Source organism: Aphelocoma coerulescens, chromosome 28 (genome assembly GCF_041296385.1).
Source record: "Aphelocoma coerulescens isolate FSJ_1873_10779 chromosome 28, UR_Acoe_1.0, whole genome shotgun sequence".
NCBI lineage: Eukaryota > Metazoa > Chordata > Aves > Passeriformes > Corvidae > Aphelocoma > Aphelocoma coerulescens.
Genome location: NC_091041.1, coordinates 3,649,799 through 3,664,439, shown reverse-complemented (window position 1 = coordinate 3,664,439; position 14,641 = coordinate 3,649,799). Strand labels below are relative to the sequence as shown.

The window sequence follows — 14,641 nt, the reverse complement described above, 5'->3', positions numbered from 1 at the left end:
ACAAACAAACAACAACAACAAAAAGGCCAAACAAAAAAACAACAGCAAAACCTAATAACTTAGGAAAGATACATTTTGCTCTTTGCAGAATGACATTGATACTTACCCTAAGAAAACCATGCATCAAAAATTTAAAAAAAATAAAAGGAGCAAACAGCAGAGCAAGAATGATTTATGCTAACACTGAGACACGCTTTTCTCCCCCTAAAGCTGAAGAAATTCCACGTCCCTGCAAGGCAGCAGATGAACAGGGCAGAGGCGAGTTCGGTACTGTAGGTTTGATTGTGTTCCTGACACTCCGGAGCGTCTGGCAGACGCCAGAGGATAATAAAGGCCAAGGTTCCCAGGGGTCCCTGCAGCCAACAAACATGTTTTATTAACTCCCCCAATGACCTCACCATGCAGGAACGTGGCTCTGATAATTTATAGAAACAATTTAATTGGACTTGATGTAATTTGGTTTCCTTTGATTTCCCTGTGGCACTAACCTTCTCCTTCCTCATTTCCTAACTAAGATCATTAGGAACACTCACAAATCTCCTCTAGGAAAACCATTAGAATCCACAGAAACTGCACTTCTGGGGCTGCCTTGACACACAGCAGCCCAGAGAGAGCATCACATCACTGCTCAGAGGGGGACACTGCTGACAGGGAGGCAGGAAGTTACTCCGTGAGCTCTGCTTGCAACAGCAGCCTGGTCTCACTCTTCAGGCTCCACAGGGATGGATGAGGAGTGCTGAAGTTATCAGAGCTCCTGAATGGGCGCAGGCTGTTCTGACACCTCCACAAACTCATGGCAGTGTTGTGCCAGAATGGGCCCTTTTGTCTGAGAGCAGGTCACCAAGAGGTGCTGCAACACCCACTACCCCTCCTCTTCCCATCTTCCAGGCAGTTCTACCTGTGCACAGCCACCACTGCCCTCTCCCTTGGCTAAAGAGCAAGGGAACATCTGCAAGGGAACCTCTTCCCAGTCCTAGCTATTGGGAATGTGCAACTATAATCTTATCTAAACATCTCCATTCTAATGAAACTGCACGCTGGCAGAAACCCATCAGAGGGCAGGAGCACTGTTTTACCATGAGTTTAAGGAGGAATCCCTAAAATGCCAGCTGTACTGGAAGTTTGGGGTGTTTCTTCCAGCAGAATTGGCCATTCCCACAGAGCTGTTTCTCTTCTTTGCAGTGTTCCTGCTCCGTCTCACCGCAAAGAACAGAAACATTTTTCTGCAGAGCCCTCGATCCAGCTCATTGCAGCAGCTCAGCTCTCCAAAGGCACTGTAATCTAACAGCAGTAGCATTTTGGCCACTGAAGCCAAGCCAGACCACAAGAGTTCTCTGGATCCCCAAGTTAAACTGCTTTTAGCACCAAGCCAGGATTTTTGAGTCTCTACAGGCAAGAGCCCAGGATCTGCACAGGCAGCACTCACAGCTTGAAGCTACAAGGCAGAAAACACTTTTTGCAGTAATTTCTGGGAGAGGTTGAGGGATGGGGCTGCAGGGAGGTGTTTTGCTTGGTGAAATAATCATGAACTGATGGTTGAAGGGTGGGAGACCACCTTGAACAACTTCAGAACAGATCCCTTAACTTTAGAATAATCCCAAGGCTTTCCAGCAGCCTCTCTTCCCTGGATGTTCTCAGTCATTCTAGAAAGCACAGAACCTCTGAAGGCAAACAGCAGCAAAATGAAGTTTAAAAAATAGAGGAGAGAGAATTTTTAGAGCTGTTTAGCTGAGCTTTTGTTACCTCAGAAGTGACACCTGTTTCCAGAAGAGATGCAACCACATAAGCTGTCAGGGAGATCTTCCCATGGATCCCACCCTGGAAGGGCAAACAACACAAACCACTGGATGAAAACTAGAGAAAAGGACACTGGAGGAAAAAAAGGACTTTGAGGCAGTACAAAGGATGTGTTAGAACTAGAGGAGAAGCTGAAGCATCACCAAATTTCTTTTGCTTTGCACACAAGGAGTACAAGATTTAGGAACCCAAGCCCACACTGGTTGGACCCAGGACTCGGCTGTCCCTGGCAGTGACCTGAGGACACATTTAATGCAGTATTTGTAAGACTTCACATCTTGCTTTCCGTCCTCTGGGGGCACCCCACAGACACTTTCTGATAGACCTTTTTGAACTGAAGTCCCTGGTTCCCTCTATAGCATTCCAGCCTTTCAAGTGCAAAATTCATATTCAAACTGCATCGCTTTGTGCTTTGATAATAACTTCAAAAATGCTCTTGCTGCACATTGATCCTGTGTGGTTTTTACCTGAATGTCCTTGTTTAGTATCCTGCCCATAGCAGGGAAAGAGCCATCCTCTTTCTGGTGTTGGATGATCCAGTCTTTGGCAGCTGTGAGTTCTTTGGGGTCAATGAAAATAAACCCACGAGACTGAGCAAAGGACTTGAGGACAAAAGCTGTTAACCTGTAAAAATGAATTAATCATCTTTCCTGAGAAAACAAATTCAGAATAAAGTATCTGTAAGTGAAAATTAACGTTCTTAGAAAGCACAAATTTTTAAAAAAATGTTTTTGGAAACACTAAATATTTTTGTTTAAATGTTCATGGGACATAAAAGCACCTGAACACTGTTCAGGCTTTTGATAAGAAAAGGATTAAGGTTCAACAAACTAAATTGAAAAGTAGAACTCAAAGATGTGTTTATTATGATTATGGCACACTCTGAAATATAGCTCTTTTTTATAGGTGCTCATCTGCCCAAATGATTAAAGTTTTTAAGCTAAGAATTAATATTTTAAAATTAAGAATCAATATATTTCACATAAGAAACCCAGATCCTTTCCTAAAGCCTGAAGCTATGGTACACTTTATACAGAATTAAGACTTAAGAAAGCACCAGAAGTGTTTTTGGAATTCTAAACCTCTGACAACAAGTGTGAGCACTGGCCAGCTTTGGGGGATTGAGTCATTGCATTTACAAGCCCCTGAGGAATGGGAGGGTAGCAAACACTGCTGCCTGGCAGGAGATTTTTCGAGTGTTGAGTAATTCTGTGTCACCATATTTCACATCCAGGGACTGGGAGATGCCGGAGCTGAGATAAAAGTTCCCTATCTTAGGAAGAGGGAGGCAGCAGCAGCAGTGGTGCTTCCCTGGCCATGAGCTGGGGAGGGAAAGCAGTGAAAACCCAGACATGGAGCAGATGGAGGAGGCACCTGACAGCGCAGGCAGAGGAATGAGAAGCCCAGGATCTCCACAGCTGAGCCCTCGGGGCTGGGCTGATGTCACACAAACCTCACAGGCCGAGGGCTCCTGGGGGGACACAGCACTGACCCCGCAGGTTCAGAATCCTGGCTCTCCTGTTGTTGGACTCTGAAAGGTCCTGCACATATTCCCAGAGCATAAATCCATACTGTTCCATGCAGCAGGGGATGGAAAGCACACGGTATAAGGATGTCTTTGGGGGGTTTTGAGCTGGTTTTGATGGGTTTTTTACCCACCCTGATAGAAGCCTCTGCCACTTGCAGAGACAGCACATTTCCCTGTATGTGCTTCAGGTAAAACTCCATTCCCTAATGGAATTAGGTGCTTAAATACCTATAAATTGCTACTCCAGTTGCAGATATGATCCTTAACTACAGCTTTTGTGCCTGAAGCCTGGACCTGTTTGCAGATTTGACTCTCCTAACTGCTCCCGAGTCCTGAATCACCTACAGCACCTCTCCTAATGTAGCTAGAGCACTCAGCAGCTCTGTACAGCAGTTCTGCAGTCACTGAACATTATTGCACTATTTCTGTTCTCCACTGGGTGTGATACCACGAGAGAAGCTGGAAAATTACTCCTCTTTCCCAGCCAATTGTGTATTTTCCCCGTTTAGCAAACACTTAGCACTTTTCTAACTCAGTTTTAAATAGCCACTCACCACATGCTCCCTGATGAGTCCCTCTCCCCAAAAGCACTGTATGAGCCATCTTGCCTCTTGTAGGTCAGCTGGCGCTGGTAGCCTGGAAGTCACAAAAGAATTGGGGGAGTCCAAGATCTCCTCACACAGAGAAAAACGAGTGTTTAAAGTGAATGAAGACTCAGACCATCTGGCAACTTGTGTAAGGGATTCTGCTGCCCGAGGCAGCTTCTTATTCTGCTGTGAGCGAGAGCCAGCTCTGTGTGCAGTTTATCCAGCAATCTGCTCAGGATAACATCTGGGACACTGCAGCTCCTGCCTTTTTGACACTGGAAATGCTAAAAATCTGATACTTCTCTGAAAAAAAATGCACTGTCAAAAGGTTTTTACTTAAGCATACAGCCACTCTCCTTCCATTTTACTTCCATTTACAAATGAAAATGTTTTGCCTGTGACATTGCAGCTGGATTCAGACTTTTCCCAAAGCTGTTGCTTGGAACAACTTTACGTAACATAAAAACAACAGCTGTGATCTTAATGCACGTGAACACCTCCCAGGTGCAAGGGCTGACCCAAGGCTTGTTTTAGACATCTTTATTAAAAAGGTGAATGCTGAAGAGAAGAACTCTCTCCTGGAATGTCTTCTAAAGTTGAAAATGAAGAAAAAGTCAAAATGCTCTTTCTACTCAGGAAATAATTTGTTTCTCAAACCTGTTTGTCTATAACCATGAACTGCCCATCCTAACACAGCCTCCACATGGATGAATACACAAGGCACACTTGGATAAAGCTCTAAAACACCCATTGGAGTCACACACTCCAGGATGGATATTTCTGATAAGGAAAAGTCTGATCTGCAAGAAGATTGTGTCAAAAGACATTCAATGCCTGCTAAATGCTGCAGCACAGGAGAAGGTGTTTTATTCCACACCTCGTGACGTTTTTATGGGAATGGATCATTGCTTCATTTCCGGAGGTGGAGTTTCTCTGCTGACCCCTCTGGATACAGGCAGCTCCTCAATCCCTGAGGAAGGGCTGCCCATGACTCCCACACTTCCCAGTTGCTTTGTAGTCCCCCAGTGCTCACAGGGAATGGCCTGAAAAATGAGAGGAACGAAGACCTAGAGATTGATGATGCTCTTGGTGCCACCACATCTTTGTTTGGGGGTCGTGGGATAGGTACAGATGCGTGGCAGAAAGCCAAGTAACAGTATTATTTTTTCCTCTTCCAAAAAAATAGATGTTAAATTAAATTGCTTTTTTTTCCCCCCTGCAGGCCTCAGGTACAATTTACTACTGAGCACTTCCTGCTAAACAGTTCCTCAACGTTCATTTCCAGTGTGTATAAGGACACATTAAATCCTTATATTTTATATCACTCGTCTCATTGTTTCTGTTCTTCTCTTTTTGGGTGTTCATGGTGCCAATACTGCCCAGGCTGTGGGTTTGACCCCTGTATGGGCCATTAATTTCAGAGCTGGACTCAATGCTCACTGTGGGTCCCTTCCAACTCAGGAAAACTTTGTGATTCTGTGATTTTGAGCTGAATTATGCTTCATTACTCTTGCTCTTATTCTTCTTTGCTTGTTGGTGGGTAGTGGCGCAGACTTTATGCCTTGCTTGCTCTTCTGAAACCTCCTCTTTTCTAAACAATCCTCTGCATGCTGGGACTCACTGGAGAGGTTCCTCTTTCCAGTTTTCCCCTGTTCACCTGGGGTTTTTTTTGTGGGAAAGCAGAAAAAATACTGACTGGTTTAGCCCAGGCCACTTCTAAAGAAGAGGGAATACACGGGAATTGTTGGGTATCAGCACTTTCCATGATGGATGATTAAGGGATGAAGAAGTTTTCTGGCTTGGTAAATCACAAAAGCCTTCTGGAGTGAGCATTTCCCATCTAAACCTTATACTTGGCAGGGCTCCAGTAAACGCAGAAGGGTTTAAAACTCTTGGGGGTTTCTTCTGTAAGGGTTAATTAGCAAACAGAGTTTGGAGCCAAAAACCTGGAAGGTTTGCAGATTCATAAAAAGAAACAAAAGCAAATGATGTTGCAAAGGAAACACTGACTTGGGCCATTAACAAATTCCCTTTGCCTCACTGCTCTCAGCAAGCACAGAGAATTACAAGTGGAATGACTGGAGCCAGGCAAAGGAAGCAGCACTGGGCTTTTGCTGCTGAATACAAGAAATATCTCGCATATTACATTTTATATTTATATTTTCAGAGGAGAACCACCTAACCCTGTCACCTCTGATTTCATGACATGACTATTGTCTGACTCATACACAAGAGAGCTTTGTCCCTTTGGGTCACTCTTGTTTTTAATGATCTCTGAATTCTTACTTGTCCTGAGAATTGCACTTAGTTATAAAACTATTTTGCACGTGGCTCTTCTGAAAACAAATGCTGAGAAAAACAGTGCAAAAAACCCAAAAAGGTTGTTTTGAGCTGCTTAGTAAAGTAGGACAGGACACTGAAAGGACAGATAACCTAGAGCCATAAAATGAAGGTTTTTAACTACATTGGATGCTAAATTTTGATTTTTGGTATACTGTTACAAAGAAAATACTGTTAAAAAAAAGTCCAGAAAAGAGCCATAACTCTAGTGTCTAAAGGCTTGAAAAGACAATTTATGAATAAAGCAAAAACCCCAAAATATACAGATTTCTACTAAATTTCATTTTCCTTTACTTTTAAAAATTTTTAAGCATAGAAATCAGCAAAGGAAAAAAAGATAAAGATAAATCAATATGCATCTGAACTGGGAGTTACTGAAGGGAAACACAAGTTACATATCAAGGGAAAATATCTTGCCATTAAAATCTGTCAACTTGTGAGATTATCCTGCAAGAAATGATGAATTCTCATTGCTTGGGTTATTCTTGATGAAAATAAATGACATGACAAGTAAAACTTCTAACTCAAAGCCTTTTCTCCATCTATAAATTCACTTGCAATGAGTTACCTTGAACAAGGTAATCAGTAGCTTCAACCTCCACCTCATGACTGAGCTGTTTGGTTTTCTGCAGGTACTTCAGGACAAAAACATTGGGAGCAAAATGGATCATGTTCTGCTCCCCACAGCCAAAGGGCAACCTCAGCAGGTTGTCCAGGTTGTTCAGTGTAGGACCCATCACATCTCCTGTTTGAGAGAGAGGGGACATGCTCAGGATCAAGCAATTAAGGTTTACTTTTGGTGTTTTATGATTAAAACCTGACTGCTCTAATATCTCCTGGCTACCACAGAGTCAGCTTAAATAAACCATAAGTGGGAAGTCCTTCAGCTGTTGAGTCTCAGCCCTTCAATCTCTTGTGGGATTAAGGAAATTCCACATTTCAGCCTTTGATTATCCATGACTTCCCAGTTCAGACTAGTTTGGAACATGGCACAATCTGTGATGAGGATGATAATGAAAGAAATACTTTGAACTGTAACAGACAGTGCCCCTGCAAAGCCCCTCACAACTTTAAGCCGCTGAGAACCCAAAAAGGCTTCAAACAAGTGACAAAGAAACCCAAAAGAATTATCTGCCCCAGAATTAAGCAGGGATAAACCTCTCTTTAAGTGCCTGTGTCTATCTTATCTGGTGTGCATTACTCAAGTACTGGTCAGAAGTAACAGCTGGAGCATCTGTTCACATTTGATAACGGGTACCTAAGTGATACCTCCTGATAATTGATACCTATTATTGAAGCCGTAGCTCTTTCTGATCCTGGAATTATGTTGTGGGGAACTCCAAGAGTAAATGCTTCATTGTGATTTTCATCAGTCTCTTCTTTTCTCCAAATTTTAAACTCTCCCATTGACCCCCAGCCTGTGGAAAAGCCAATGTACTTCACCTCAAGCTGTTTGGGGACTGTCCACTCCACAATAATAGATTCGTTTAGCACCCGAGTACCGTGGCCAACCTGAAAGGGACAAGAGACCATGGAGTTCCAAGAGCCCACACACGTGGAGTCACTCTACCACGTGTGCTGGGACACCTCCTAACCCAGATGTGCATTGGAGATGGAGCAATACCCCTCTCTTCCCCACCCACAAAGCAATCCAAGGAAGTTCAATGAGAATTCCACAGGCTTGGCCTTCAAGGCTTTCATCACTAAAAACGTTGAGGACTGAGGTCCTGAGAACACAACGGTGGCAAAAGCAGGTTTGTTCTGATCAAAACAGCCTGATCAGGGCTTCAGAGGGAAAAGGCAACAGGAATGAAGCTCCCACCTTCTACACCAAGGAAAACCTGCTCTGTGTGTGCCCAAACTCTGTTTAGAAAGGGACTCCCAGACCATTGCACAGATGAATTCAGTACCTGGATAACTCCATTTTTCCAGCTGATCCAGAAGCTGCGGAATTCATCCCAGGAGAGGATACCAGGTGTGTCCCTGCTGGCCACAGGCTCTCCCATTTTGCTGATGGAAATCCAAGTTTTAGTGTTTTGATGTCCCCCGATAACAATCTCTGTCATCTCTGCCATGTCGTGGGGACCAGAGGACAGGGCCAGGTGAGCATCGTTGTGGGCCTTCACTGCGATGTCAAAGTGGCTCATCTGGGCAGGTTTCTGCATGTACTGGTACTCATATTTGTTAGGTGTGGAAATGTGTATTTTCTCTAGTCAGAAAAACGAGGGAATGTGGTTAAGAATTAGAGCTCGTCTTACAGACATCAAAAATAACCCTTGGCTGATAACTGAAATTCAAACAGACTTTTCCTAAGTACATGGGGTTTCTGCCAGCTTCTTTTAAAGTGTTAAAATACACACAGATGCTTCTTCTCATCTTTTATTTTTACCCCCTTCAAGGCAGAAGATCCTTCAAGTTGCTCAGCTGAATTTCTTATGAACTCAGCAAGCGATTTTTCAGTTCTAATCTAGTGGTCAAAAGCATCTCTGTTTAGCTACTGCAGCCAACTCTGAGCTATCCAAATCTCTGGCAGAAAGGACAGACTGATTCCAGAACTGAATTTTAAAACACCAGCTGAAAATAAAGTACAGTCCCAGTTACTGTCCACAGTGCTGAATACTTAAACTGTTCCATAAAGTAAAGGAATTTAATGGCCATTTCCAGAAATCACTTGGGCAGTTAGAGCAAATTCATAATTAGCCAGCCAGGTAAGAAAGACTCTTTATTCACAAGTTCTTCCTACACACCATAACTCATCAATCACAGAGAAATGGAAACAAAGATTTTTTTTAATTTTTTTTTTTTTTTAATGAGATGAAGCCGAATGTTTCTTTTCAAAACTGAATCAAACAAACTGAATATCTCATTCAGATCATGAACTTACCATTTGGGCAGAAGAACACACTGTAGGTGTATTCTCTGGACAGTCCCTCTGGCTATAGAAAGACAGAAATCCACACATAAACCACAGGGCTTGGATTAGCAGGAACAGATTCCAGTTTTACTTGGAAAATACAGAAATTATATTTGCTGCTGTACAGTGGTTTACATCCTTGATAGAAGAGTGATGGCACAGTGTTCTGTTAGCTAGAGATGTGCTAACCACTGCCAGAGAACCTTCCATTTGATCACATTTCTTAGATTAACCGGGCAAGTTTATCCCATAAAATTTCCATTCCTTCTTTTCCTGAGCAGTACTGAAGATTCACCAGAGGAGCTCTGAACCAAAAGGGCTCTTTCTGTCCAAGTTCCACTAAAGCTGATTATTTCCAATCTCTTGAACACGCCACAAATCAACCTGAGAATCTTTATAAACCTATTCATGTTTGATTTCACAATTTGCCCAAGCATTTTTTTTTTCCTGAATTACCATAAATTTGCATTTTCTCACCTCAATAATGACACTGCTTCGAACATAATCCACTCCCACGGGGATCCTTTTGTCCATGTAAGAGTCCTCTGAATGTTTGCCACTCTTTAGGGTCTGCATCCCCTCCTGACAGCAATTGGTCCCACCGTAGGCAAAAGCTTTTGCTAAGAAACAGAAGGGAAAAGCAGCAGAGATTTTGAGATAGGAAGATGTCTAGAAGTTAGAGATCTAAACTAATTAGAGACAGCTGATTAACAACACATCAAGTGCTGCAATTACAACTCTCCCATACTCCCTTGATCCATATTTGAGTGATCACATCTGAAACTAGGCAATACTTGGACAGTCATGGGGCAACAGAGAAACTCCTTCCTAGTTTTCAGTGTTGCACAGTTTTTGCTGGGATTATTTGTTGAAAGACACACAGAATTTGTTGCTTTTCTCTTGTTTAAAAATTTCCCCTGATTTCTTCAGGGAAATGTAACAGGTCCAGCCTTGCACGAGCAAATATCACAGCAGGAAAGCTGATGACCAGAGAATCTCCTGGCGTGTGTTTGTACATTCTGTGCATCACAGGCAGGGAGTTTGTTCCTACAATAAACAAGGTTGAAAGGCCAAGCTGGCAGCAAGTGGATCAGAGGAATTGGGGCAATAGGGAAATAAGAATTTTCTCCTGAGAGAGGAATCAAAAGAAACACTTGTAAAACCCCTTCAAGCACCAACAAGCTGGTTTTAGCTGTGTACTACCAGTGATGTTGCTCAGGCCCAGCTCGTTGAAGGACAGAACGATGGAGGTGGGTTTGGCTTCCCCAGGGGCCACACATTTCTTCCTGGTCAGGTGGTGCTTCCCAGGGTGCCCAACAAACTTGATGCCTTTTGGGACAGAAATCTTCACGTGGACCTGCGAAAGTTTTGGGAATGTCATTCGTTGGAAATGTCAGCTGCAAAGCCAAACTGATCCATGTGAAGGAGTGAAACCTGCAGAATGCTTCATAAAAATCACAGAATGCAGATTGTTCACTCTTCAGATAGCCATGGATTTGACTGAGAGCAGTACTTTCAGCTCAGCAATTCTACATGTATTTCTAGGAGATGCTGCTGGAGCTGGGCAGATGGGGAGTGTGAGAAGAAAACATCAAGGGAGAGAGGATTCCTTGGGAAAAAAAAAATCCCTTCAAAATAAATTCAAAATATTCCTTCAAAATATTTTTGGCAGCTTTTTGATTATGATGGAAATTCTCCTCTGTGGTTCAGCATGATCTCCCTTATTGTCTTCCCCGTATTTTTCAACATTTGTTTTCCTGAAGTGCTGCAAGACACTTCAGACTACTACACGTGTTACTATAAAGAAAGCAGTGACATTTATTTGAATTTAAAAAGCAATATTTATCTTTTCAAAGCACCTCTGCTGACCTCACCCCTGTGTTAGCCTGGCACCTTATCTACTGTGGCCTGTAGATCACCCACCAGCCGTGGTGATAACCCAGGATAGAGTCAGGAGGGAGAACTGAGCTGTTACCTCTGCACACAGGGCCAGGTAGTTGTAGACAGTGAGAGGGATCTTGGTCTGCTCGCCCCGGATGACGTGGTAGGGCAGAGTGAAGTCGATGAAGAAAGGTTTGAAGGTCTTCAGCTCGGTCTGGCTGGCAATTCCCAGCCCCTTCTCCTCAGACAGAGCCACGGCCTCCGTGATCCACGTGGTGATGGAGTCGGGCACCTCCACGTGCAGCTGGGCTTCCCCTGAGCTGTTACTGCCAAAAGAACGTGGAATGACTTGGGTTCATCACATTAATTACATGATTTTTAATGATGTTAAAGCACAGCTTAACATTTTGGGGAATTCCCTTATATTTGTAAGACAGGATCTTCTGCTTTGAGCCTTACAAAAGGCTCAGTATTTTTTATCAGTTTTGAGACCTGCAAAGATTTACAAGCAGCAGAACAGCAAATAGTTGCTTCTGCAAAGCACAGATTCTTCCTGGATGAAAAACTTCATTTGCAGCCTCATTTTAGAGTTACTTTTCTTAGAGGCAAATGTCTGCACTAAGTAAAAAAAAAAAAAAAATCTAAACAAAACTCTAAAACAAACCTCAAAACCTAAAAAGAAAGACAAGAAATAATCCCAGACTAAAGTCCTGGATAAAAACAGTTCAACATTAATTGATTTAACAGCTAGTGAAATAAAAGTGGTTTTTGTTGGAGCTCATTGTCCCTGTGTCCACTGCCACACTGCAGACTCTGCTTGAACCCAAGGACAAATGAGAAATTTTCTAAACATGGAGTTCAGCAACTGCTTGTTTTGATTCAGAAACATTTTGGTTTGCTGGGTTTTGGAATGACTGACTTAGAAAATTTCCAAACCTATCATTTTCTTCCAATGAGGATTGAAACTAATTATTAGCATTCAAATCTCTCCGTATGTAGCTTTCCTGTGCATACCACAACGTGCTGATATAAACCTGGTATCCTCTTCCATGTTTTATAATAATGGAAATTCAGTTTTGTTCTTCAGACTTTGCTAAGCAGCTTTGGCCCTGCCTGGAACAGAAAACATTTCCTCTAACACAAGAACAAAAGCTATTTCACGGCTCAGCTGGCAGGGTGATTGGTGCAGTTGTGAGTACACCCTAAGGTTGTTTTCTCTCAAGTTCTTATTTATTCCCCAGAGCTTGACACACATGCTGCCAGCTCTGTAAGCTTTTGGGGGCATGGAAAATGAGAATGGAAGGTCTTCAGAAGCAGCTCTGCAAGTGTCCAGCACGACACCCTGTCCTCATCCACAGAGGTGCCTGATGCACACCCAGAGCACACCCAAAAGCTGCACTTCCACTGCTTTTCACATGGAAGTTGTTCGCACTTGAGGCACCAGTGAAGCACCTTTGCTTTGCTCCTCTAAATCAACTGTTTGCAATCCTCAGTGAGCCAGGCAGCTCATCAGGGCTGATCTGTGTGCTTGTATCACAGAGGGGAAAGGATTAAATCAATAAAAAGTGGAGATCACTGTGCCTTTTTTGAGTTCAGTCAGACTCCAGGCACTGGCCAGTGAATGTGGTTCCCCCAGCTCGAATTCCAGAGGGAAAACCCTTGGGAAATACATAGAAATGTGGAATGGTTTGGCTTGGAAGACACCTTAAATCTCATCCCATCCCACCCCTGCCATGGGCAGGGACACCTCCCACTGTCCCAGGCTGCTCCAAGCCCCAATGTCCAGCCTGGCCTTGGACACTGCCAGGGATCCAGGGGCAGCCCCAGCTGCTCTGGGCACCCTGTGCCAGGGCCTGCCCACCCTCCCAGGGAGAAATTCCTTCCCAATACCTAATCTAAACCTTTTTAAAGGTTAAAATTATTTTAACTCCTTCTAAGCAGACTGGTTCCCTAATACTTAGGTCCTCACCCTGACTGGAGTAATGCAGCTGATACCTGCACTAATGTTCAGCCTGAGGAACAGGCAGAAGGGTGTCCTGGCTCCAGGACTGGCAGCATTCCAGCCTGTTTAACCGGACAATTTGTTGCAGCTGATGTTCTTTCCACTGGGATTTCAGCCCATAACCAGCATTAACATTATTTTCACACATGAGGGCACTTACTCTTCTGGGCAGGGGGCCAAAGTACACACTCATTTCCAGCCATTAGACCCTCCAGCCAGGCTCTAGGAATTTTTAGAATTGGTTTGGGAAGTTGACATTAGGCTTTTGTTTCTTTTTTTTTTTTTTGAGGATTGTATATTATAATTATAAATGGTAGAAGAAAAAAAATAAATTCTTCCTGTTCAAGAGAGTGGAAATTAAGGAATGCTCCAACTCAGTTGTTTCTAATGAAATGAAGTGGAGAAAATGCAATCTACAACTTTTTAGTCCACACTCTCCCACTTATAATTAACTGCCCCAGCTTGCTGAGGCCCAAACGGGCACTTCTGGAATTCTTTGTGTATTTCTACAAAGCATATTTCATGCTCAATTGAACAGATTTGAATACACTTGCTCCAAGTTCCTGTCAAATTTAATTTATAATCATTTATTAAGAACGAAGTTTACTTGCAAACCTGGAGAAGCCTTTTAATAATTGCTTCAAACTATCCTAGATGTGCTGTTGTGGGAGGGATTAGTTATCTCTTTAGTAATTTTTTTTAGTTCCAGCTGTACCCAGAGGAAACCACGATTTATGAGGCAGCAAATTGAGGTCTGGGGGAGATGTTCTTGCAGGAGATGACAGAGAAAGAAGGGATCTGAAATTTGAAAAGCAGAGAATCAACATAGACACACCTGGCAGGTTCAGCTTGAAGCAAGTGAACACACTTTAAGAGCAGAGGAAATGTTGCAAAGATTAAAGAGGTAATAAAGAAAAACAACAACAATAGGGGCAAAAAGACCAATTTAAAAATTAAAAAAAAAAAAAAAATCAGAAAATGCCAGTGTAACTCAGTAGATTTTAAAGAGCTTTGTTTTCTGCAGCTGAAGAGAGTACAACCCTCTGGATGTAATTAATGGCAATACCTGACGTTGAGGCAGTGCCAAATCCACGTCTCAGGGAAGAAGGTTCTTTTCCTCTTCTCTGCTCTGCTAGAACAAGAAATAAGTCCTTGCAAATGAATCCTTTTAATAAGATATTTTCAACAGTCACTGGTAAATCAGAGTTATCACCTGACTGTGGCTCACATGACCAAACCTCTGGCTGGTACAGACTCATTAAGGAGTGAATGGGTGATCACTCATAACACAAATTACACGGCCTTTTGAAGCAATCCCTTTGTGTGCACACACACTCTGCAGACAGAAATAAGAATCTAAGAAAATAGTACAAGTAAGACTACATTATTTCTGCTAGTTTCAAAGGTTATCTAAAAAAAAAAAAAAAATTGGTTTGTGATCCAAATTCTTTCCCCAAATGGAATCCAGGGGAATGCACACAACATGTGACTTCCCACAGCAGTTACTACAACCCCTACTCTACATCCTTCTCCATCCCTTCACTTCGAATTGTCTTGATTTCTAATATTTATTAATTTAAGTCAGCTTTTCT

The 14,641-nt window shown here is 42.8% G+C and overlaps 1 protein-coding gene across 3 annotated transcripts in view; it reads right to left on the bottom strand.

The window, feature by feature from the left end:
* Positions 1-14,641, bottom strand: part of CPAMD8 (C3 and PZP like alpha-2-macroglobulin domain containing 8) — a 54,664-nt gene that overhangs the window by 23,861 nt on the left and 16,162 nt on the right. For 2 of the 3 annotated variants that reach the window (XM_068996904.1, XM_068996906.1), the window contains exons 19-29: positions 14,116-14,181; positions 11,142-11,373; positions 10,370-10,523; positions 9,644-9,786; positions 9,137-9,188; positions 8,163-8,461; positions 7,539-7,764; positions 6,821-6,997; positions 3,880-3,961; positions 2,265-2,421; positions 1,744-1,818 (exon numbers count right to left, since the gene is read on the bottom strand). In XM_068996904.1, coding sequence (XP_068853005.1) covers positions 1,744-1,818; positions 2,265-2,421; positions 3,880-3,961; positions 6,821-6,997; positions 7,539-7,764; positions 8,163-8,461; positions 9,137-9,188; positions 9,644-9,786; positions 10,370-10,523; positions 11,142-11,373; positions 14,116-14,181 — 1,663 coding nt within the window. The remainder of the gene's footprint in view (positions 1-1,743; positions 1,819-2,264; positions 2,422-3,879; positions 3,962-6,820; positions 6,998-7,538; positions 7,765-8,162; positions 8,462-9,136; positions 9,189-9,643; positions 9,787-10,369; positions 10,524-11,141; positions 11,374-14,115; positions 14,182-14,641) is intronic. The other variant, XM_068996905.1, reaches the window with a different exon arrangement.